At 34.9% G+C, this 26,757-nt stretch overlaps 2 protein-coding genes across 3 annotated transcripts; both read left to right on the forward strand.

Annotated features, from left to right (window-relative positions):
* The first annotated feature begins 1,765 nt into the window (after window positions 1–1,765).
* LOC121371098 (protein cornichon homolog 1-like) lies at window positions 1,766–10,224 on the forward strand. The gene is made up of 5 exons (XM_041496747.1): window positions 1,766–1,853; window positions 4,879–4,947; window positions 5,296–5,408; window positions 6,481–6,624; window positions 8,069–10,224. Exons 1-5 carry the CDS (start codon window positions 1,773–1,775, stop codon window positions 8,091–8,093), a joined length of 432 nt encoding a protein of 143 aa, XP_041352681.1. The 5' UTR covers window positions 1,766–1,772; the 3' UTR covers window positions 8,094–10,224.
* A 9,286-nt stretch (window positions 10,225–19,510) lies between these two features.
* On the forward strand, window positions 19,511–25,712 carry LOC121371100 (ketohexokinase-like). 2 transcript variants are annotated; one of them, XM_041496752.1, is made up of 9 exons: window positions 19,511–19,550; window positions 19,689–19,925; window positions 21,445–21,543; window positions 22,288–22,404; window positions 23,435–23,569; window positions 23,970–24,042; window positions 24,315–24,435; window positions 24,667–24,781; window positions 25,281–25,712. In XM_041496752.1, exons 3-9 carry the CDS (start codon window positions 21,449–21,451, stop codon window positions 25,540–25,542), a joined length of 918 nt encoding a protein of 305 aa, XP_041352686.1. In that variant the 5' UTR covers window positions 19,511–19,550; window positions 19,689–19,925; window positions 21,445–21,448; the 3' UTR covers window positions 25,543–25,712. The 2 variants fall into 2 exon arrangements, with proteins under 2 accessions (XP_041352686.1, XP_041352685.1); XM_041496751.1 differs by having other exon boundaries at window positions 19,689–19,866.
* Window positions 25,713–26,757: the final 1,045 nt, after the last annotated feature.

Consider the following 26,757-nt stretch of genomic DNA (forward strand, 5'->3'; position numbering starts at 1 on the left):
CGAATTAAACGAAAATGCTCGAATCTGAATAACATCGTCATATTAGCATTACTGTCAAACAGGGTTGCAAACGAATCTCATTTTGAGGCCTACATGGATTACAACTTAAAGTGAGTAGGGTTTTTTACTGTTATTATTTTACCCAAGTGTTATTGCAAATAACCAATGTCATATTTCCCTATTTTTACATTTATTTCTGATAATTAAAAAACTACATATTAACAGATGGATTAATCTTTGCAAAATTACCGCAAGAAAATCGAAATTGTAATAATATTTGTGTTTCCACTCGGTTTGTCAAGAATCACTGACAAAAAAAACCCACCGATAAAATAAATGTATATAAAAATAACAGAACATCTTCATCGCTTATCCATTGAACTTACCAGCTAGGAGAATCACTAGCAAAACACGAAAAAATATATAAAAAGAATAGAAGTCATTGCGTATCCACTGAATTTGCCATCTAGGAGAATTACTGGTAAAAAACGATAAAATACATATAAAAATTATAGAACACCTTCATCGCGTATCCATTGAACTTACCAGCTAGATGTGAAGGAAGGAAATGTATTTATCGACGCACTCAACACATTTTATTTACGGTTATATGGCGTCAGACATATTGTTAAGGACCACATATACATTGAGAGAGGAAACCCGCTGTCGCCACTTCATGGGCTACTCTTTTCGAGTAGCAGCAAGGGATCTTTTATATGCACCATCCCACAGGCAGGATAGCACATATCACGGCCTTTGATGTACCAGTCATGGTGCACCGGATGGAGTGAGAAATAGCCCAATGGGCCCACTGATAGGGATCGATCCCAGACAGACCGCGCATCAAGCGAGCGCTCTACCACTGGACTACGTCCCGCCCCCTTCTTAAAAGAAGGTAACACAATACACCAAACTGAACATGTCATACATATCACATGCCCTCATAGTTTGAAAAGGTGAAGGGGTATGGCAATCCTCCACCAGACAATTCTAATACATTGACCACCCTTACGCGCTATGCTGGCATATGCTTTCTGATATTTTGAAAGTTTTCTAAACCACGATTAACATTTATTATTTTGATCTAAATGACAAACGTATGGGGCGAATCTAGGATTGTGAGAAGGGGTTTATTATATACGAGTGGTTTCGTCTCATTGAGCGGTGTGTGTGTTTGTGTGTGTGTGTGTGTGTGTGTGTGTGGTGTCCCTGTGTGTCTGTCTCTCTGTCTAAAATTGTCTTTATGTGTGTCTTGTACACACATTATCACAAGCCTGACATAGTGGTGAACAGATTTATTTCTTGAAAAAAAAGAGATAGGCCTATAACTCATTTGTTTTCACTTGGCAGCTAAAGGGGGTGGGGTGGCGGTGGTTGTGGGGTAAACCCCTTTAAAAAACCCTCACTTGGACCTGCCACTGAAAAGAAATATCATAATTAGGCTATGTTACAGGTCAGATCAGGTTAGGTCATAGGGTTTTTCGTGCACATTCAGAGCAAGCTGTTGTAGGCGCACGCCTGTCATAGGCGCAGGTGTCCAAGTTCGTCCAGGGCAGGAAAACACCGCTATGTTACAAATAACTTAGACTTCTATAGTTCGGATGAGCTATGCAGTGATACAGTGAAAGATTGTGTTCTAAAAGTAAGGATGTTAATGTTAGTGTTTACATGTTCATAACACCCCCTGCTAAACACCCTCTTCTAAACATCCCCTAACAACAAGGATGAAACTGGGGGGGGAAACAGTCACTGGAGTTGTTTCCCTTTTCAAAATGGCTTTTACCTTTGCAGCGTTTTGTTACATTGCTGCACTTATTTTAGCAGCAGTTTTAATATTTTTCGTAATTTTTCATGTAAGTTGCGCAGTATAATATTTACAAGTGAACAACGAACATTATATCATTTTACTGTTAACAGCAGAATATTACACAAAGAAAATATAAGATCATGACCGTGATCATCATCATCATCATGGCGTGATGACAATTGAATTGCTGTCTTTTTATTATTTATTATTTATGAATCGTTATGATCACTATACAGGGTGGAGATTAGTTCATCAGGATATTATACCGGATAAACGTCTCCGGCACAATATTTATTATTGTAATGTTTATTGTTGTGCCAATAAATGTCAAAATGTTTAAAAACGGACCGTAGATGTTTACCTTGGACCTTGGTGAACTAAGTAGGTGGAGATCGGAGGGAGATTCAGATAAATCATATGACATTGAAACCTGTATGTATACAAATGCCGACTATAATGCATAAAATAACCTCAGCCCAGTGGTTTGTAAATAGCAAGGCAATTATTGTCCTTCCCACTTGCCGCAAAACCAACTCACCCCCAAAGCTGTTGGTCAACTCGCCCCACACTGTTTACATTACCATTGCAGGGGACAAACTCACAAACGTCGTTAAAATAGGCTTGACAGTTCATTGTAATATCCGATATTAGAATGCCAGACAACTCGGCCCACGTTGAGACAGCTCGGCCCAGAGTTCTGAGACAACCCGGCCCACCGCGAGACAACTCGGCCCGGAGTCCAGAGACAACTCGGCACAGGGACAATCTTGTCTATTGTTTTTTAAATTAAAGTATTCTCACCGAAATAAAAGAATGTGTTTTTGTTAGTATTGAATTAGCCCCACCTTAACCTAAACGTCCCGAAACGAAGTGTCATGTCGGATTGATAAATTGCTGATTCATTTATCTTTGAAGATAGTTTCCGCTGTTCAAATAATTTGTTTTTGTTCTACAGTCGGTGACCTAAACATTGGAGATGATCGTTATTATCACTATTTATGTATATGTGTTCTGTTGGTTTTTTGCGTACATATGTGCGTATGTATTTAATGTAATAAATGTGGGAATTTGGCAAATGATGTCTTTTGCGTTATTTCTATAGTACAATACTTCTAGAAACCCATCCGACACTATGATATGCGCGTACGACATGTACAATTGTCATTCTTAATGGTGACCATATAGTTAGCGGTATCTGTCAGTATAATGCATTATTATTACTATAGTACAATACTTCGATACTACGACATGGCCAACTATCATACTTAACACGCATATAATGTGTCACAGCATGCCCCGTCTATCGGTCTAATAACTCGGCCCAGAGCTGTCTCGACGTGGGCCGGGTTGTCTGGGCCGAGTTGTCTGGTCCCCTGATATTACAGGGTTTCTGCCAGAGGGTAAAATGGGTATGGCGCCATACCCAAATTTTTATTTTTTTAAATTAACATTTTGACAAAATTAATGACTCTTATCATTATTGTATGATTTTCTTAAGCCTAACCCTAAATGTAACCCATTTTCTTTGTGGAGGAGGCCCCCCATAGCCCCTGTTGACTCTGGTTGCATTCAATAACATCAATAACATAAATAATGCCATACCCCGTCTATCGGTCTAATAACTCGGCCCAGAGCTGTCTCGACGTGGGCCGGGTTGTCTGGGCCGAGTTGTCTGGTCCCCTGATATTACAGGGTTTCTGCCAGAGGGTAAAATGGGTATGGCGCCATACCCAAATTTTTATTTTTTTAAATTAACATTTTGACAAAATTAATGACTCTTATCATTATTGTATGATTTTCTTAAGCCTAACCCTAAATGTAACCCATTTTCTTTGTGGAGGAGGCCCCCCATAGCCCCTGTTGACTGTGGTTGCATTCAATAACATCAATAACATAGTGCCATACCCAAAAATTTCTTTCTGGCAGAAACACTGTATTAAGATCTCCCTAATATAAAACCATTTAATAAGTGGTCGTAATAACACAGTTTCACTGTAATATTAATAAATAAAATTACACCAAAGTTGTAGACGTCCATTTTTAATTTTGTCACAAGTATTTATGGACAGTAAAGTTTGGGGCGAGTTGGTTTCTGGGGCAAGTTGACCAGCATTCTTCCCAGCATCTATGAACATTTGTAAATAATTTGAGTTTGCTTTGAGATAACTAAAGTAGAAGTGTTTTGGAAATAAAAGAAAAGACATTATTGTTGTGTGCAGTTTATAAAACAATTGGCTCAGAAATAAATAGCCCGAGTACACTGCTGTTCAAGGACTAGACAGACATTTGAATGGTTATGATCACTCTTTCAATCTGAATATTATTGAAAGAGTGTGCTGTCGGGTTTTTTCTTTGCATTAAAAAGGACCAAGAGTTAATTCTTCAATAGATTCTGATTTTCTTTGAATGGTGATCTATGGTCCGTCCCATCATTCTATTAAAATGTTTTTTTTTTGTAAATAATTTCAGTTTGGTTTGATGTAAGAAGAAAAGTAATAGTGTTTTGGAAATAACAAAGAAATATTATTTGTGTGTGCAATTTACAAATCGGCTCGAAAATAAATAACTTGTAGTAATATGTTTGTTTTTACAATGCCTTCAGATATTGAGCTGAAATTTTATGTATAGCTTTATCATGTACTGTTACTAATCAAGGTTGACAGAGGTATGGCTACATTAGATATCTGATTCTTTTCTGGTCTGATCCGCGTTTTACCACCCATCTTGAAGAGTATTACATAAAAAAGAAAAAGTGGCAGCTGGCAAAACATTACATGCTTTTTGTCCTAGGAGATATAGGTGACATGGTTACAAACTAGTATGTGGAATCTGCATTATTGTAATGGGTTCTTCATCATTTGTATTACATTATACTATACATTTTACACAGATACAGCAAAATTAGGTAAGGGATGGTTGGCAGTTTAATAGGCAACATTGAATTGTTGGTCATTTTACATGCATTCATATCTGCATTATGAATTAAAAATGTGCATCCCTAAAAATCATGTTTCCACTGTAGTTTTGTTATTTATAGTTATTAACTTGAACTAATTTGTTTTTGTTTTTAGATAATTGCATTTGATGAGCTGAAAACAGATTATAAGAATCCGATTGACCAGTGTTCTAGTTTAAATCCAGTAAGTACAAGTATGGCTACTTAATTGTGTCAAGAATTTAAAGTGTTGTGTTTTATAATAGCTCCATACATTATTAAAATGGAAGATTAGGACATAGAGGTCAGTGTTTGACAAAAAGTTATTTGTCCGAAATTAAGCAATCTGATATATTATTAATAAAGAACTTAATGTACTGTTTTATTGTTTACAATAAAATACAATACCATTTGGATCTTGATAAGGCAGTCACTAACCCATTTTAACCCCCTAAAAACATTGAGTTTAGTGTTTTTATTTATATTGGATAATGTTTTTCATGGCAGTATTTAGTAGGTTTATTTTTTAAATTATGTTTTGACTTATTTTCAGCTTGTCCTGCCCGAGTACATCATCCATGCATTCTACACACTTCTATTTCTTTTTGCATTTGAAATTCTGACAGTGTTTTTAAATCTTCCACTGTTGTTTTACCATATCAAAAGGTTTGTACTTTTACATTTTTAACTAGGGTGGGGAATTGCATTATTCTAATATATTTTAATATTTGTTGACTTGACTTTTGTGAATTAAGGATTGGAGTGTCCACAAATCAATCTAAAACATAAATGCATTTTTTGAATATATGAATAAAATTCTGGTGATCCTTAAGTTTGTGGCTTTTTAATTTAATTCATTACAGTATAACATCATCCCATAAGGCCATTGGTCCAGCCGTAGCAACAGGAGTTTGTTCATTTCTTGATGAATGTAAAAATTATGATGTCAGGGAATGTCGTATCTGATGACGTCACTTTATATGGGCACGTTGTTTTATTGAGCATTATGGTTTATGAACCAAAAATAATTCAAAATAAAGTAGGAACTTTTAATGTTATTATTAGTTAGTATGTAAGTTAATTCACGCAGTTTCCTTCGTTGTTCACTTTGCGGATGATTTGTTTTTTTCATACCCTGATGAACGTAAAATAAATAATAGACAATTCTCAGTTAATGTTAGCTAACTGACATGTGAACAGAATGACTGTTCATGTGAAATATTGTGCCCCATAAATCAGATATTTTTTTTCTCTGAAATTTGATGATCAATTTAGCTTATTAAATTTTCCATGCAAACATTTGTAACTTTACATAATTTTAGGTATTGATATTGTCTAGATGTGGTAAAAAAAAAATCTTATCACAATACACCAAATACTTTTGTCATAACAGAGCATGCAAAATGATATGTTGAAATGTACAATATCATTTGTTACAACACTCAGTCAATCACTGCTGATCCTAACTGTGCATGCTGTACTACAAACTATGATCTATCAACCGACTGTCACCTTCCACAAATGCAAGAAAATGTTGCTAGGACCTTAAAAAGATGATACAGTATATTTCAACATATCATTTCATGTTTTGCCTTTTAAAAATTATGTACGGTTACAAACGTCTGCTTAAATCTTGTAACATTTATACTGTGGATGTTAAATTATAATATTTAATGATAATTATCCAATAGTTTTACCAGATAAGCATATTTTTATATATCTTTCTTTATTTTTAAAGATATGCCACTCGACCTGTTATGAGTGTACCTGGAATATATGATCCAACATCAATAATGAATGCAGATGAACTGAATAGAGCTCAAAAAGAAGGCTGGATCAAACTGGCGTTTTACCTTCTTTCCTTCTTCTATTATTTATATAGGTGAGGATTGTGTCTGATATTTGTTATTTAAATAATGTAACGATTAATACCACATTTGTTTCTGGGTTTCATAAACTTTATTAGTTCCCTACCAATTGAACCGGAGGGGACTATAGGTTTTTGTCTGTCTGTCCACATCTAGTTTTCCAGATGTTTTTTTCACAATGCCTCAGTATATTCAGCTGAAATTTTGTGTATATTTTTATCATGTTCTCTTTCAGATCAGGTTTGACTTTCATGGCAAAAAAGACCCTTTTTAACAAAGTTATGGCCCATGAACTAAGGAGATATGAAAATCTTTTTTCCAGACTTTTTTTTTTGCAGTGCTCAAAGATATTGAGATGAAATTTTGTGATAGCTTTATTGATGTAGTCACAGATCACGTTTATTTTTCATTGGGATTTACACATTTTATGGTCTTCAAAGTTAGGAGATAGAAAAAAAATTGTACCTGGCAGAGGACATGCATTGCTTTAGAAGTACACACAGAATGCTTGTTTACCATAGAGAAAAGAAGTAAATAAATGACATTTTCCATGCTATTAAAAGGACTATCTTGAGATTGCTGCCATTGTAACATGCAGATCCTTTTTGATTACATATTAAAGAAAGAAATGTTTTATTTAACGACGCACTCAACACATTTTATTTACGGTTATATGGCGTCAGACATATGGTTACGGACCACACAGATTTTGAGAGGAAACCCGCTGTCGCCACTACATGGGCTACTCTTCCGATTAGCAGCAAGGGATCTTTTATTTGCGCTTCCCACAGGCAGGATAGCACAAACCATGGCCTTTGTTGAACCAGTTATGGATCACTGGTCGGTGCAAGTGGTTTACACCTACCCATTGAGCCTTGCGGAGCTTACATATTAAAGATATATTAGATACTTCTTGTTTAGAATGTCAGTGTCTGTATAAACAAGGTGTTTGTTGTCATCCTAATGTTTGTAGTAGCCCAAACTGGACAAAAATGTATATATTACAAAGTAATGAAAATTGATTGCTACAAACAGTGGCTGGAAATACATTGGATATACAGACACTGGGATTCTAAATAAGAAAATGTATTTAATGTGCAATTTTTAGTTGTCAAAAAGACTGTTGAACAAAAACATCTTACAATGACTGTAAACTCAGAAAAATGCTTTAAAAATCTAAAATAAGTAACTTCACTTCATGTCAATTTTAAATGAAATAATATGTTTGTAAATAGCAATCTTCATATACTCAGAGCTGTACCTAGCACTAAACAAGCAGCTAAAAACAAATTAAGGCAAAAATAACATAGGGTCTTCGCGGCATAAAGGGCACTTTTAAACTAAAATGGACACTTTTTCATATATCTCTTACTAAATATTGCCCTGACAGTCTACTTGTAACATTTATTCTTCATTGTCATTGTAAATTATTACTATACAAATTTTTTCTTTTTACAGTATGATAGCAGAGCTGGTGCAGTAATACTCAAGAGACTGTTGTCTGTATTATGACTGTGCCAGCACAACGACCTAATAGAAGAATGTGAGGCCCCTCATCAGGCAGAACAAGAAGATATTTATGGGTTGTTCTAACACTTTATCAGTGTGCCTATAGTTATAGTACAAGCAACACATTTACAATCTATTTTAATCCGTGTGCACTTGCTTTTTCATTTTTTGACATACCTGATATTTAATGGTATGATACATAAACAGAACAGTGTTTAATGCAGATTTTCATCCTTTAATTTGTCTCGGATCAGCCTCCATTGATTACACTACTTACTTACTTACTGAAAATGTTTTGTGTAAAGCATCTTGTTGAATTTTTGATGCAATCATTGAACAGTAAAAATCAAATCTGACTGGTTGATACATTTATAAACCTGTTCATAGCACTTTTGAAATTTTGACCATTTCTGTAATACATGTACTAATATCTGATTTTAGAATTCTTTTTAACGTATGTTTAAGCTATTTCTTGAGTAACACATTTCCCAGTCTGACTCTAGCAGATAAGAAATCTATGGCTACTCTATATCCTGCTAACATATTGATAAAAAGGAATTGGTCCTGATGTGCTTGCTGATAAAAGACCCCTTTCTGTTAATGGGTAAGAATAATCTATGTAATGACAGCAGGTTTTGACTCGCACTACTGACCATGTGTCAAACCTAGTACCATATGTTAGACCTGATAACAAGTTTAAAATGTGCTGGGCTGTCATTAAACATTCCTATCTTTTCCTACTGTCGTAGGATTTCTCAAGATGTGTTTTTTAATTTTATATAAAATGACCTCCTTTGTGAAGTTTGATGCCAGCAAACAAATGCAAAACTTTTATTTATTTGACTATAATTATGTCTTGAGTGTAGTTATATCGAAAGACGTGTTCTGTAGGATAGTGCAAACAAGTAACCACCTCTGAACATACACTTTGGTAAAGGTTTTCGTCTCACCTTTTCTGTATTACATTCTGATGGTGGCAGCTGTGGTGATGCCGTCAACTTTTGCATTAAAGTTTTGCTTTTAGATCAGTTTCTCACAAACTATAAGTCCTAGATCAGTGAAACTTGGTTTATAATTGTTCCTGTGGATGTTCATCACAGTGCATGTGAAAAGAATTGTACATTACTGAATCATCTATTTGAAATATATTTGGGTTTTGCTCAGTGTTAAGATTCAGCTTTTGTCACAAACTCATCCTAGATCAATGAAACTTGGTTTATAGTTGTTCCTGTGGATGTTCATCACAGTGCATGTGAAAAGAATTGTACAATACTGAATCATCTATTTAAAATATATTTGGGTTTTGCTCAGTGTTAAGATTCAGCTTTTGTCACAAACTCATCCTAGATCAATGAAACTTGGTTTATTGTTACATCTATGGATGTTCATGACCAAAAAAAAGAAATAATAAAAATACATGTAAATTATAAAAAATTATTGAATTTTTAAAATTATTATTATTATTGTTTTTTTTAACATTCATTAAGATGAACATCTTATGAAGGCAAATATCAAACTATCAATGATACTGAATAAATTTATGGTAAACGAGAAATTAATTCTTATTAATGAAACTTAGTTTATAGGTGCATTTCTAACTTCATCACAATTTTAAAAAAAATAAAATTAAAGTACAATTTATGAAAGTGACTTAAAAAATATATAATTCCCCTCCCCCCCCCCCCCCCCCCCCCCAAGAATTAGATTAATCTTTGTTTTTATTCCACAAATTATTTCTTTATTCATGAAATCAGTTTATGGTAGTCAAGATATTTAATTTTACAGAATTCTTTTTCTATTTAAAAAACGTGGGGTTTTTTTTTGGGGGGGGAAGACTAAACAGAATTAATTATTCATGGCTTTATTTTTTGTAGATAACATGAGACCAAGAACAAATATGCAAACACATTTTAATAAAGAAATATGCCTACACATGTACCCCCACACAAACGCACACACTATTTTAACTGGCATGTATTCGATCAAACCATTTGTGCTTTGTATTAACTATATATATATGTGTGTGTCTTTTTTTTTCTAAGTTATTTGCCGTCTGCAAGTAGTGTTTGTAATTTTATACTGATTGTATTAAAATGTTTACAAAACCTTGTGCTTCATTAGTTTTGTTGCTGCAGTATTGCTGTAAATGATTTTAATTGACAGATTTCGTTTAGTGGTATTTTTTGTAAGCTAAAGGACATTAGTATACTGTTTGATCAGGTCAGTCAGATATAATTTTAAAATTACACAACATGCAAATAATGATTCATACTGGCTATAAAAGGCCAGAAAATTGTGTTTGACATTTCTAAATGACAGCAGAATATTTTTTAGTTGAGACCTACCATTACTTTAGGGAGCGGGACAAAGCTTGGTGGTAAAGTGCTCACCTGACGCACGGTCAGTCTAGGTGGGCTCATTGGGCTATTTTTCATTCCAGTCAGTGCACCACGACTGGTGTATCAAAGGCTGTGGTATGCACTATCCTGTGTGGGATAGTGCATAGAAAGATCCCTTGCTACTAATGGAACAATGTAGTGGGTTTCCTTTCTAAGAATTGCCAACTGTTTGACATCCAGTAGCCAATAATTAATAAATTAATGCTCTAGTTGTGTTGTTAAATAAAACAAACTATTACTATTACTGTATGATAAGGATAATAATTCTGAGCTTTTAGTCCAACATTTACCCCTTATTCTGCAAGTGTCCAAATGACTTTATGGCATACCTTCCTTATAGACAGAGAAGAGAAACAGATAAACAGTTTGCTAATGAAACAGATTTAAAAATTATTTTATTACTAGTATGTTGTCAATTAAAATAATTTCTTGTTATTTCAATACAAATATCTAAAGATCTTCAATTTTGCTTTTAACAGTTTTTATTGTACTGAAAACCATTTGATTTTTTTTGGGGTGGGGTTGTTTGTTTTTGGTTCTGTCTTGTACTCTAATAGATGTACTATTTTCATCATTATTAATGTATTTCATTGCAGGAATTGTTTGCATTTGTATCAAAGACGTGCTTATAGAATTTCAATAATTATTGTATGTGTTATCTGTTGTGCATTTATATTTCGAATAAAATTTTATTAAATCACTTATTTTGTTGAAACAAAACTTATCTATAATATACAAGTGAAAAACGTTCCTGTGCATAATTAGAGTCTTAGTGATACTTGTATTTTTCAATGTACTAACAATTTTGATTTGTCACAATATTTTTTTATCAATATGTCATAACAAAATCTATGTTACAAAGTTTGCAGATGAACACATTTCATTACCAAAGTTGTAGAAAATAGGGGGAGGGGTTAAGGTGTCTGTAAATAACCTCAATATTGTGTATAGCCACCATTTGTTGACACATGCTTGGTAACGTCATACGACACCAGGTTGCAAGAAAGCTTGGGGAATGCCATTTCATGTCCGGTCCAAGATTGGACCCAACTGTGCCAACATCACAGGCTGATTCTGTAGGCGACGTAAGCCTCACTCCATCTCATCTCAGACATATTTTATGGGAGAGAGGTCGGGTGAAACAGGCCCATAGCCAGGATTTTGAGAGGAGGGGTCGTTTAGGCTTATGGTGAGGTATAAAGTGCCTCACACAAGGGCGCGAAATGCCCAAATTGCTTAGAGGTGTCCGCGGACATATTGAAAAAAAAAGAGTCGCCGGTAGGGGGTCGACAGACCCGACCCCCCATTGGATACAGGCCTGCAATGGCATGCGATTTACATGTCGGTATGTGGTTTTCCCCCATCAATTTAGACAAAATATGTTTAAGATAAAGAAATAAGTACCAGGACTTTAGATTGCACCAATCTAATTAAAATTAGCTCCACTATTACATGTAGTAGAGCTAATTTTAATCAGATTGAGATTGCACTAAAGCTAAGGCGATAATTGCTGTTCTCAAAATAAGCATACTCAAAATAAATACATTTGCCCAAATTAGTACAAACTTATCTGTAATATAGGGTTTCAACAGGGTTGAAAATGAGCAATTTGCCCAATTAATTCACTATTATCATATAACCATTCCCCACAGCTAATATACCTTACAATTTATATATATATATATAAATTGTATGTGTTTATGTGTATGTGTATGTATGTATATATGTATATATATATATATATATATTTACAATTACCATCAAATTGCATAGGTAAATCTTCTTTTCTGATACAGGTTCCTGGCCATATCTGTGCACAATGCAGATTCAAATGTGCATTTGGCAAAATAGTGGATGATTCCATGGACCCATATCCAGTGCCTCTTATATAGAAATCCTTTGCTGGAGATTTCACTCCTCTTGCATCACCACAAAGTTTATTTCATCCCTCTTGCATCGCCACAAATAGGACTGCCACACCTAGACTAGTTTACTAAAGCATGCGCAGTTCTCTGTTTAGTCTCTTTGTACTGCATTATCTTTTACTTGAGAAACAATACAAGTCAAGTTGCATACCTTGGCTGTTCTAGCATGTTGTCTTCACCCCTGTATTAAAAATGAGATTTAATATGTATAATTTGTAAAGAATTTTTTATTTATTTATACTGGATTCTTTTTCAAACAATGTATTTGAGTTGGTATGGGTTTTTATATGAATTTTAACCCAAATTACTGTTGAATATGCTATATTTGTGTGGGAAGCCAAAACAAGGGTGCTAAAAGTTACTGCTGTCTACCTTACTTTTGTTTTCTGAAAATTAATATATGGTAGACTAGATTAAAAATACACCTCGACTATGGCCAGGACTGATAATTTGTATTCTTATTTAGAATCTCAACGTAAATATTATGTACTCTTGTTATCTCAACTGTTTATGTGGTCCAAAATAACATATTTAAGTAGAGGGAGACCAGTTTTGATGGGAAAAAGTACTCAATTCTTAAGTAGGCTATATCAATGTTTATAAATAGACAGTTGTTATGCAAACTACTACCAGTACCTTTTATTAGTATTAATATTGCCCTTCAAATGAGCACTAAATTGATTATGTTATATACCATTTCCCAGAAAAAGAAAACTAAATTGTTACTTGTTTAAAAAAAAATCTTATTAAAATCTCATTTAAAAAATCGGCTACAGCTGTCAGACTGACTTCTTTTTTCATTTTGAAACAGAACTGTCAATGTACAATAAACTAGCATCACGGTGCTGCAACAACAAAATTCAAATCTACCAAACATGTTTTCTGTGAAGCTGCATACTGAAGAACACGATTCAGACACAAGTGAAGTTTATTCAACAGTGCATGCTAGAGGAAGTAACCCAACAACTGGATTACAAAATTGGGGTAAAAAAACCCAAACGTCTTGGTGTTGATGTTTTAACGAGATTCAAATAGAATAAGTGATCAACATGTTGAAAAACATGTATCAGTCAAGTATGCACAGAATAGAATAATTCAAGATAAAGACACTGAAAAAAATATTGATCAGTTTGTTTCAGCAAAAACAACAAAGATGTTTTGTCATCACCAAGTCATGCAAATACACGTGGTATTGGCCAGTTCCATATTACTGATACTAAACAGCTATCGTGTAAAAATTATGAAAATAACCAGTCTGATGGACTTAATGTTGAGAAAAGTGATTCCTCTATAAAAATTTATCACCAACAATCTTTGGTATCGTTACTGTCAAGTTCGGCATGCAACAAACTACCATCATACAATGTTGAAAGGGGCGCAGAAAAATAAAGGAGGGCGGCAAAATGCAAAAGCGAGGCGGGCTGCCCCGCATAAAAAGAGCAGCGAGAACAACGAAACATTTATATGTATTGTTTGCACAAAAGGTTTTAGGAGAAATCTCATTTGACAAGAAAAAAAAATCCTTGAAACAGGTCTGCCTCAGGATAGACCATATATCTGTGGTGTGTGCGACAAAGCTTTTAGGAATAGTTATAATCTCGTCGAACACACGAAGAGTCACACTGGGGAAAGACCTTACCAGTGTAAGCAGTGTGGTCGTTATTTTGTCAAGTCGAATTGACTGAGGCGACACGAGCGAGCTAGGTCACCGTGTGGAAAAGACCTTTCACTGTGGTATTTGTGGTCATAGTTTTTTTTTTTACAGTCTTCAGATCTGCAGAAACACATGAGAATTCACACTGGAGAGCGTCCTTACAAGTGAGATGTGTGGCAAAGGGTGTTCTCAGTCCACCACACTATACAGTCACCTGCAAATTCATAGTGGTGAGAAACCGTACGCATGCAGTGTTTGTGGGAAGATGTTCTCACAGTCGTCGGGTCTGCATCAACATCAGCGCACCCACGACACTGTCAAAGCTTATACGTGTGAGACATGTGGCAAGCAGTTCACCACAGCCTCCGCTTCAATACAACACCGAAGGACTTTGTCACATATTCGTAAGAGTGCTCCAAGTAAAGGACGATTCTAAGCATGAAATGATTGTTGGGTCTTGATTGTGACTTTTCAAAGTTACTTAACCGATCTGATTTTTTTGTGTGTATAAAAACATACATTAAACAGTACAATTCTTTGTTATTTGTGGGGTTTTCTTTTTCACTATAAAAGTACTGAAAACCTTTTTCAACATGTTTTCCCAAAAGTACATGTATAAATTGTAATTTACTAATTAATGCCTTGTATTATGACTGCCATACTTTTATAAGTCTCAACATTCTGTTAAAATGCAACTCTGGCAGAATAATGATTTTTGTAGACATCACATACATTGTAAACAAATTTAAAAACAAATGTCATTCTGTCATAACTCCATATATTTTAACTAATTAAAATAGCCTATAAAGGTTCATTTATGAGTCTTAAGTTGTATAAAACTTTGTTCAAGATATCCATGTATAAGCAACACCATGTCTCAAATGGTTTTGTCATAGTTAGGTTTTGAAATAATTATTATAGTTGTGAAAAAAATATTCTAAATTTGTTCTTTTTCAGTGTAGGACCGGTCGTGGTTAGGCCATTGATCTACAGGCTGGTAGGTACTGGGTTCGGATCCCAGTCGAGGCATGGGATTTTTAATCCAGATACCGACTCCAAACCCTGAGTGAGTGCACCGCAAGACTTAATGGGTAGGTGTAAACCACTTGCACCGACCAGTGATCCATAACTGGTTCAACAAAGGCCATGGTTTGTGCTATCCTGTCTGTGAGAAGCACAAATAAAAGATCCCTTGCTGCCTGTCGTAAAAGAGTAGCCTATGTGGCGACAGCGTTTTTCCTCTAAAAAAAACCCAACCAGTGTCAGAATGACCATATGTTTGACGTCCAATAGCCGATGATAAGATAAAAAATCAATGTGCTCAGTGGCGTCGTTAAATAAAACAAACTTTACTCCTTTTTTTTTCAGTGTATCACCTTAAAAAGAAATTCTCATCCATAGGCCTGCTTTCCATGATCACAATTTCTCATGCGTGAAAATGTACATTTCAATATCTGTTTTCACTAGCAGATTCTTATATGATTTATCATCATTAAGAATGCTTATTTCATTAACTACTAGTATGTACAACAGACTTGGACATCACCATCTCAATTAAGCTGCTAGAAAACATTCCAAGTTATGACGTTACCGGGTTGAAAAATCACTCATTAATCCCCCCCACCCCCCACCCCACGTGCATACATGTACATGTGTATATTGAACGGGAAATGGTATGTGGGCACCAATAGTCTATATTGATAAACTCGCGTATGGGGTTGTCTTAATGGAAAATGGACAATAGTCAACATCAGTGGACAAAATTGAATGGACCAAAAAAAACCAACCCAAAAACTAAAAAACAACAACAAAAAAACCCTTCATATTCAATGTATTCTGCAAATTTATTTCCACAAACATTCATGGACAGACTGACGAATAAGAGTTATACAGAAAGCAAAGAAATATTTTAATTCTAATATTTAAGTTACCTTTCATGGTATGAATACAAATAATTAGAAACAGGGACACAACAATACCTTGTTTGGTTTAAATAATAATGCTGTAAAATCCTATTCTATAAACCAAAATGAAAGAAGATCGTCAAATCTGCATTTGTAAGTTGTTCTTCTGTATTACTGGTTGAAGAAATAAAAACTAAAAGTGATTCCCCTAGATATTTTAATATACTGGCAAAGCTATCTACTTAAAATAGGACCCAAGGTGGTGTCGTGGTTAAGCCATCGGACATAAAGCTGGTAGGTAGGCCTACTGGGTTCGCAGCCCGGCACTGGCTCCCACTACACCCTCTTATTTCTCACTAACAACTAACCCACTATTCTGCACATCCCAGAAAGCTGAGATGTGTGCCCAGGACAGCGTGCTCGAACCTTGATTGGATATAAGCACGAAAATAAGTTGAATGAAAGGACCCAAGATAGATTGTTCTAACAATAAACAGTAAGAGTAGACTCTTTTACTTCGTGAATGTGAAAAAACCCCAACCCCAGTAACACTGGACATATTCACTGTTTTTCTTTTTTTACATCCCCCCCCCCCAAAAAAAAAAACCCCAAAAAAACCACCGAAACAAAAACAAAACAACACACAAAAAAATAAAATAAAAAAAAACCCCAAAACAAACCAAACAAACAAACAAAAAAACCCCCAAAAAACCCGAGGAAGTGATGACCGATTTAATTCTTTACTGTAACTGGAGATTCCGAATCATTGGTTGATTGTAATAATAATAATAATAATAATAATAATAATAACAGATTTTTATTTCAGATCAGAGATCCATAGAACATATATAAACATCACATACAAAACTGATTACATAATATACAGCAGCTTGTGCCAGCGATTTACACATACAGATTTGACGTTGTTTCGATTCTGCTCTTCAGCGAATATGCTGTTGAGCGAAGTAAAGCGCCAAAGCTTTTTACTCGATGACTGACAAACATCTTGCTGGCACTGTATGGTCGTCGTTGTCCGACCATCCATCGGTATGCATTATTATAACATATGTTAAGATCCTTCATGGTATCCTGCGTAAATTTCACCCATAATGCACCCGCGTACAAATTACTACAATAACTCACAAATAATTGTGTTTTAACAGATTCTGAACATTTTGCAAATCCCCGCAACAACATGTTTGCACGTACACAAAGGGCTCTATACTGTCGTTTAATGTCTTTATCGTCTTTCATGTTTTTGCATATAATATGACCTAGATATTTATAGTTGTCAACAAATTTCAGTACATCACCACACAAATATATCGAAGGCACATTGATCAACTTCAGAGTTTCTGGCTCAATACACATACAAACAGTTTTCATTGTATTATATATAATATCATAATCTTCTGCAAATTTCTCGCAAATCGTTAACATTTTTCTTAATGCAGAAATAGATGGACAAAGAAGTGACATATCATCAGCAAAACTGAAGTTATTTAGAAACACCCCACCAACATTACACCCAACTGCACATTTTGACAACTGTAGTTTGTTCTTGATAAACCAATTTGATCTGATACTGTACTACTACAGTTATCCAAATTGAAGCAACGTACTATAGCTGTCAATTGGTAATTCATGTTCATTTGTTTGTTATGACAATTATTTTTATAAGCCATATGAACATGCTCATTTTACTAGCGAAATTCCTGCCTTCCAGACGATCCAAGTTGTTTTGTCTGACTGGCCCACCAAGATTTAACATTTGGAATCGAAGGAAGGAAAGGAAGGAAATGTTTTATTTAACGACGCACTTACATATTATTTGTTAAGGACTACACAGATAGAGAGGAAACCCGCTGTCACCACTTTATGGGCTACCCTTTTTGATTAGCAGCAAGGGATTTTTTTTATATGCACCATCCCACAAACAGGACAGTACATACCACGGCCTTTGTTACACCAGTTGTGGAACACTGGCTGGAACGAGAAATAGCCCAATAGGTCCATCGACGGAGATCGATCCTAGACCGACCGCGCATCAAGCGAACGCTTTACTACTGGGCTACGTCCCGCCTCCATTTGTTTTATGTTAATGGAAGGTGCACGTTTTAGAGTTAGAACTCTACAAGCTAAGAAAATATTATGAGAATAGAAACCACATGTCCATGTCTCCATGAGCAATAATATACTATATAGGCATACTTCTTTAGTTGAGCAAAGAGGAATAAATAAAAATGTCTTTAAACATAAATATATATATATTTGAAAATTATTCAGTTGAGCAATTTTACGAGACTGCACGTGAAAAAGTTTTTAAAAGGTAAAGTTTGCTTAGTTTAACGACACCACTAGAACACATTAATTTATTAATGATCGGCTTTTGGATAGCAAACATTTGGTAAATCTGACATAATCGTAGAGAGGAAACCCTATAATTTGTTCTATTTAATAGCAAGGATAGCAAATACCAGTCGTGGTGCACTGGCTGAAACGAGAAATAGCCCAAATAGGCCCACCGATGCGGTTCTACCCTAGACCGACCGACCGCTTTACCACTGGGCCATATCCCGCCCGGAGTGCAAGTGAAAACATCTAACTACATGCAAGTTGAATATAACTCAATATTTAAAACTGGACACGACATAGGAGTTGAAACAGATTGTAACACTTCATGAAAGCAGACTGATCCAGATGAGAACTAAATTAAATTATGAAAGCTTGTAGGCCTATGAACAATTAGATTGCGAAATAATTGATGATGAAATAATATATGTTTGCAATAAAAAAAAATTGAAGCGTAATAAAAGTCCTGGCTTTGATGCTATTTTAAAACAAATGTTCATTGAATTCAACGAACCTTTAAAGCATTGATTCATTATAATTTATCCAAGGCAATGATCAGGGTTGTTATTAGCCTTAGTATGGTACGAAGTGCCTTTTCAGAGGACGCACAGCGCCCGAGACGTCTAGGGGGGACTGGGGGCATGCACCCCTGGAAAATTGTTTAAGCGCCTTTTCCTAGCATATGAATCGCAAACTTGTAATTTTTAAACAACAAATTTAAAACTATTTTCTTCTATTTAAGCACATTTACCAAATTGCTAAACGTTTTTGGCTACTGTAGGGGCCTATATAGTTCAGAAATTATTGTTTTAAAATGCAGGCCCGTAGCCAGGATTTTGAGGGGGGGGGGGGGGGGGCGTTTAGGCTTATGTGAGTGCCTCACACGAGGGCGCGAAGCGCCAGAGTTGCAATTTTGCGTTAAAAAAAAAAGGTCTCCGGTAAGGGGGCCTACCGACGGGCCTGAAATAATAATATAGTAATAGTAATAGTAGTAATACTATTACTACTACTACTAATAATAACCCAAACAACAACAACATTGTTTTCTTTATTATTTTTTACTTGGTCCCATGGGTGTCCGATTCATCGGGGTTTCACGTGATAGGCCTAAGCAGTTTTTCTCATGAGTACAAAGTACTATCCTGTAGATAAACTAATTCACGTTTATCTCCCTTTGCACGGTATTTGCCTAAGCAAGTGAGTGTATTCGTGCACATGAGCTATACACATATTGCTATTACTAAAATATCTTTTGAGTTCGCTATATCAAAAATAATACGTTTCAATATCATAATGTCAAGTCGTGTTATCAATGTATATTCCATCACTTTCTAGGAGGGCTACCAATTATTCGAAACTGCATTCGTGGACAGCTGAGAATACGTTCTCATCACATCACAATGCGAGGTTGTGTGGGATTTGAGAACTGGAACACGTTCCCTGCACCAGAACAGCGTTTCGAATACACGGATACTGTCTGGAAACGAATAGCTAAGATTTAAGCCCGAGCCAGGTTGAGGCTGAAGTTTACATCTAGCTCTCTTAAAGGGACATTCCTGAGTTTGCTGCATTGTAAGATGTTTCCGACTAATCAAATATTTCTACGATTAAACTTACATATTAAATATATTTTCTTGTTTAGAATATCAGTGTCTCTCGAGTCCTGGTCCGTTGAATGCGATTCTGGTCATCTTAATATTTGTAAAAAGCCCAAACTGGAGTCTGCCTTCAAATAATTTCGTACGTACGAAAAAAACATATTTTAGGAAATTAAATGAAATTTAACCTAGTACAAATATTAGAACGATCAAAAACATATTTAATATACAGACACTAATATGTTATACAGAAAAATATATTTTATATGCAATTACAATCGATAACATCTTTAAAATTGCAGCAAACTCGGGAATGTCCTTTTAACGATGGAGTGTGTTTTGTCTTTCCAATCAGGGGCGGATTATGGGGGGGGGGGGTGTGTGTGTGTCCCCAGTTGCACGGATCACCACCCACCCCGGCTAAAAGTTAATGCAAGTAACTGTATTAAATAGCGCTCATGTACGCATCAGTTTGAAATAGTTCACAATAAACAGTCTCTCTCTCTAAAGCATAATCCGCCCCTGCCAGGTGCGAATCCAGGGGAAGGTGGGTGCGCATCCCCACCCGCGAGTCTCGATGTATATCGACAAATTCAATGTTTTGATAACACACTTGATGTATTTGGGATCCTGTATTTGCTTTTAGTTGGAGACAGGTCTGAACGTAGCCTGCCTGATGTGCAGTTGGTCTAGGATCGATCCCCGTCGGTGGCCCATTTCTCGCCCCAGCCAGTGCACCACAACTGGTATACCAAAGGCCGTGGTATGTGCTTTCCTGTCTGTGGGAAGATGCATATGAAAGATTTCTGTGCTGCTAATAAAATGAAACGGGTTTCCTCTGAAGACTTCAAGTCAAAATGACCAAATGTCTGACATCCAATAGCCGATGATTAATTAATCAATATGCCCAGACTTTAGTGATGTCGTTAAACAAAACAGACTTTAACTTTAGTTGGAGACATTAACAGATCATGTAATATCTTGGCCAGCTTATCCGCACCTGTATTTGTTTGAATTCACAACCCTTCTTTTAAAGGGGCATTCATGAGTTTGCTGCAATTTTTAAGCTGTTATCGACCAACAGAGTTTTTTAACGATTGTAATTACATATCAAATATATTTTTTCTGCATAAAATATTAGTGGCTGTATATTAAACGTGTTTCTGATCGTTCTAATATTTGTACATGGTTAAATTTCATTTTATTTCCAGTTTGGGCTTCTTACGACCAGAAACACATTGAATATACAGACATTGATATTCTAAACAAGAAAATATATTTAATATGTAAGTTTAATCGTAGGAATATTTTTATTAGTGGGAACCAACCTACAATGCAGCAAAGTCAGGAATGTCTCTTTAAATTATCACGAGAAAATTATTTTATTATACATAAAATGACATAACACAACACAAAATGCATAACATCACACATTCTTCTCTCCCCTCCCCCTCCAATGGATTTTACCGATTTAATTTTTTTTTTTTTTACAGAATAATGACTTCACACAGAAAGACTTTATGTGTTGGATTAGTTTGTGTTGACATCATAAACATCGTCCATCATTTTCCAACTGAAGATTCTGACACCAGGTTTGGGAGTTAAATGCACTTGCTTTCTTGGATAACATTTGAAACATTTACTCTTGACTTCTATAAATGTCACCGTTGTACCTTGTAAAGCAGTCAAAATAAAAGGGGAATTAAATGTTTCACAATACTAAACTAAATAGCTTCCTGAACCCAAATTAATGATAAAATTCATCTACCAATTAAAACATAGGCTATTAACCAAATTAATACGGAGGCTACGAACGTGTGTGTGCCAATTAAATTTTGATTAAAATCCGCTCCAGCAATAAACATCACAATAATAAGTATCGTGCCGAAGACGTCGATCATGATGAACTAGTAGACTAGAAGAGTTGATTTCAATCACACGCGCGTATATATGTACATGAATATTGGGTCGAATTTACGTTTACGAAGCCTGTTTTTCTCAAACACTGGTATTTAAGCATTGTAAATATATATGTAATTATACGCGTGTAAAACTTGAAAAAAAATTCTAATGTATTTTCAGGCTTAGCATGATTTAACTTTTCTATTAACTTGCACACACGTAAAATAATGCATTACATGTATATGTTTAGGCATATATAGTTTACATTAAAGAAGTAATTACAAGTAGTTGCATAAGGTATACTTTTTTTTAGAATGGCCGTATATTATATTGTATATTATATTTCATATTTCAAGCCTTGTTTATACATATTTTGTTTTTAACTGATTGTATCGAAATATCAGTTTTGAGACTCGGTTTATTACACAATTCAGATGTCTGGATTGCTTGTGGCAGCGTGGAGGTAATGCATCTAATACATCATCAATCATCGCTCTCCTGGGAGAACCATCCGAATTCATGGGCACACTGGGAGATAGCAAAGAAATCCAGTAAGTGTGGGGTATATTGAAAATAATCAGATAGTCTATTAAAAATATTCTGCCAATTCTTTAAATGTCTAGCGTGGTTGAGGCTTCTAAGAATTGAAAACAAAAATTTAAAAAGTTAATAATACTAAATTAAGTAGCCCATTTAGTTTTGCGTTTATTCTAAAAATAATCTGATTGAAATTAACCAGTGAAGAATGTGCCCACAGAAAATGAAACAAAAAGTTCTGTAGGTAAATGTTTTTAATGTAGTCCACAGAAAAACAAAAAGGGGGCTACAAAGAATTAAAAACTCAGCAGCACAAAATTACACTTATTATGCAAACAATGAACGAACGAAACTATGTTAAGAACATATAGGACATTGTAAAATTAAAAACGGAGAAATAGGCAGTCAATTCAATCATTAGTTTGTAACTATTGGGACACTGTTTAAAATGGGAAAATTATTTTATAACATGTAGGTAGTTACAGATTACATTAAAGACGCGGCCAACTAAAGAGATAAAGTTCATAATCCATAGGAAACGATTGGCTGATTTAATATCCCTATATACAAATAGAAAGACGATTTGGATATTTACACAGCAAATACCACAAACCTATGGTTTTTGTTTGGAGTGTTAGTACTCTACATCAAATGGCCTAATTCACAAGTATCATTAAAAGCAACATCACATTGTCCTTTCAAGTTGTTATACATTACACTGCGATATCGCAAAGTTGCGAGAGTTTAGACCCCACAATAACTAAATGTGTCGTATTTGCCTAAATGGGGGTGGTCACTATATAGACTGATTTCTTTTTACTGTGATGGAATCATTTCGATTTCAGCCAAAACTTATTTTGACATTTTTACACCTTGAATTTTATTCAAAATTTTAATATATTTATCTGCGATATTCACATACACAAAATTTTAATATACTTGTGATATTTATACTTTGCACAGCTCTTTACACTGTGTTTTAAAATTTTTTACATTGATGTTGACAATCAATTATTGCATGTTTACGTGATTGTTCCTTTTCAGTTTCTTGCAGGAGGACTTTGCTAACTATGGTATCTGCACAGACAACTGTGTGGGGTGTCGGGAATGTTGCTGTCCTCTCTCCATAGTTATCCTCAACAGTTTGAACGGCTCCAGGACTATTTTACATACCAACAAGTTAGTACTGATTTAGTTAGTATAATTTATAAAATAAAAGAGAAATAATTTACTGATTTAGTTAGTAGAATTTATAGAATAAAAGAGAAATAATATATTTGCGATTCAATATTGATAGCCGTCTGCGAATAACGACATTAAAGTTAGTCCTATTTTTCAAATGACTACAATTGTAGTAGATATATATTGTGCCTTTAACTATTTTTCAAAGTAGAGTGCATGACCATAAATTAAACATGATCAAAGGAACACAAACATAGGTCACTTGTCAAACAGCTAATGTGATAGACAAAATACTGCATTGTGCTGCGTACATTTGTTGAAAAGCCAAGTGAAAATGCAAGCCCCAAAAATCTTTCCATATTTTTATTATACGCACTTCAATTTTTTGTCTTTTTAGAAATCTTCCTGAATTAACACTAGAAGACTTTTCCAAAATTGACTTGAATACGTACAAATGGATTCATTTCGAGGTAAGAGTATGTACTGTATAGCTTCAGAATGTGATACAGTACATGATTTTGGTACTAAACAATGCTGGTATGCTTTAAAGGGAACTGGTGACAGGTAATTAAGGTGATACGGGTATTATAGTATACAAATAACACATACTCTTCAATATTACAAGAGGAAATTTCAATTTGGTATCCTGTATAATAATAACCTATCTGTAGCTTCAGGTAAATTACCCTTTTGATTTGAAATGAAGTTTCTCCATCAGTATAACTGTCTTTGTTATATTTAGGCTCGACCAAGCTGTGACGAAATAAAAAAGATGCTTCAACGTATTGATGAGTACAACAAGGGTACAGATCACATTCTACACACATCAGTTGAACTTGAAAAGCCAGAAAGACCACAGGCTAGTAAGTCTAACTAAAGTTAACAAAGAACTGAATTCAATATTTATGATTATTTCTGAACTACTTAATCGTATATTTATTGCAAATGTTTAGTATGCGTTTGACATTCTGCAGGGTTGTAATAGTGAAAGAGGGGCCTGTTTAGTTTTAATTGTCTCATTTTGAAGACTAAATATTTATGTGGTAATCAAACAAATTGTGTCTTTAGTTTGTTTTTTGTTTTTAATTTTTCAGATATTCTGTTTGATATGGCTGAATATGTGTTTGTGAGTAAGCAGTACGCAATGCAATTTAGCTGTAACACTATGACAGATGCTGTACAATGCCTATTTGAAAAGTGTAGACCTGGGTAAATAAAATATTCAAATATATTATCTTTTTTTTATGATCAATTATTGCAAAATAAATGCTTATATTACTAATAGTGTATATGGCTGTAGACATCTGAAAATATGTTCAGCATCTAGTTGTTATACATGTGAGTAGTTCTTGATAATTGCAAATGCAACTTTGATGAAAAATTAAGTCCGGCAGTCAATGCCATTTATTTATCTATTTTATACCTTTTTTGCCATAATTTATAACTTGTGTACTGGTTTGTAATAATCGGATTAAATATATATATATTTAGCTATAAAAGTAAAATTTATAGGGCATGTATATCTACATTTAAGTTTAGGTTTTAATGATGTGAGCATAATACATTATTTAAAAAATCATCTTATTGACAAAATTTCAAACTGTTATGTTAGATTGACACCTTTCTGTTTTAATAGCTATAGCACCATATTTTTACCTGATAGTTGTTGTTTTATGTAGTAACATACCTCCTCCCTGATGTTTTTCAGTGCTTCTATCATTTGTGCTTGGGGTGAACTAGGAGCTGCAGCAATGAATAATCAAATAGGCGTAGTAACATGTCCTGCATTCCCACCTGAAAAAGTTGTTGACACACTGGGTGCAGGAGACACATTTGTTGGCGGTACAATTTATGCTCTTGGCAAAGGATTGGACTTGAAGAAATCCATCACATTTGGATGTAAAGTTGCTGGTGCAAAATGTGGTCTAATGGGCAACAAGCATATAAAAAATATAAAACTACATGTGTAATAAAATTACATTTTCACATTAACAGACCTGTTCCTGTAGCTGAGTAAGCAAATTTAATAAACTTTCATGTAAGATATCTGTAACTCAAAGAAGACAAAAGAAGGAAATTTGGTGAATGTTGCAGGTATACAATTTTAATACAACCTGTTAAATAAATATATTATTTTTGACTTTGTGTTATAATTTGCAATTTAGACCATGGGTTATAAATACTGTTTTAAGAATCACGATTTATTTAATTTGAAAAGTGTTGCTAGAATGCTGGAGGCTGTGTCAGCTTTGAACTTCAGCAAAACAAAGCGAGGAGAATAAACCAATGAATGCTATTGCTTAACAACACCCCAGTATGAAAAATACACATCGGCTATTGGGTGTCAAACAAAGATATGTACAAAAATGTATATGAACAGGATTTAAAGCGTTGAGAGGTCTCAAGGCAAACTGAAGTGTAGATTTAACATGCTGTTCAATTAAAACAATTTTTTTTAAAGTACGCCTGTCATAGGCACATGTTTTGAACTATATGTGCTCAAGAAGGGGTGTGAGTAAGATAAGATTCTCGCTAGTCTGGAAGAATACAACAGTTGACGTTTTAACATGTGGCCTCAGAACTATAAGTTATCTGAAACACTGGGCAGATGGCATTAAAATGCAAATGTGAAACCACACAATTTGACAAATTTTAATATTTGAAGGAGGAATTTTTCCAGTGGAGGCAAGACATGTTGGCACATAATAAATATAGGTGTGATCAGCCATATGCACACACGGTGAAGACTAGTTAACATTGGGGGGGGGGGGGGGGGGGGGGGGTTAGAGATTTTAGGAGTTGGAGATATATGCTCTCCAGGATTTTTTTTTTTTAAACTTGATATACTTAATTGACCTCTTGCCACCCACCCCAACCCCTGTTCACACTTATGAAAAATAAGTGCTGAGGTCGGACTATACTGATGCAAACGTTTTAACAGATTCCCTGCATGATCCGGACATAATCAACTCAACAATATAAAAAGTGTAATGTACTGCCAATGTGCGTACGAAAATAAGGCTAAAACAAGAAAATACTCGGGAGGGGGGGGGGGGGGGGGGGGGGAGAGAGAGAGAGAGAGAGAGAGAGAGAGAGAGAGAGAGACAGACGTTACATTTTCCTGCTATCTTAAAGCTCCCTCTCCTGTAAAGAAGTATTGGTAGAATTACTGGTAGACATTGTAT

Source organism: Gigantopelta aegis, chromosome 4 (assembly GCF_016097555.1).
Source record: "Gigantopelta aegis isolate Gae_Host chromosome 4, Gae_host_genome, whole genome shotgun sequence".
Lineage (NCBI taxonomy): Eukaryota > Metazoa > Mollusca > Gastropoda > Neomphalida > Peltospiridae > Gigantopelta > Gigantopelta aegis.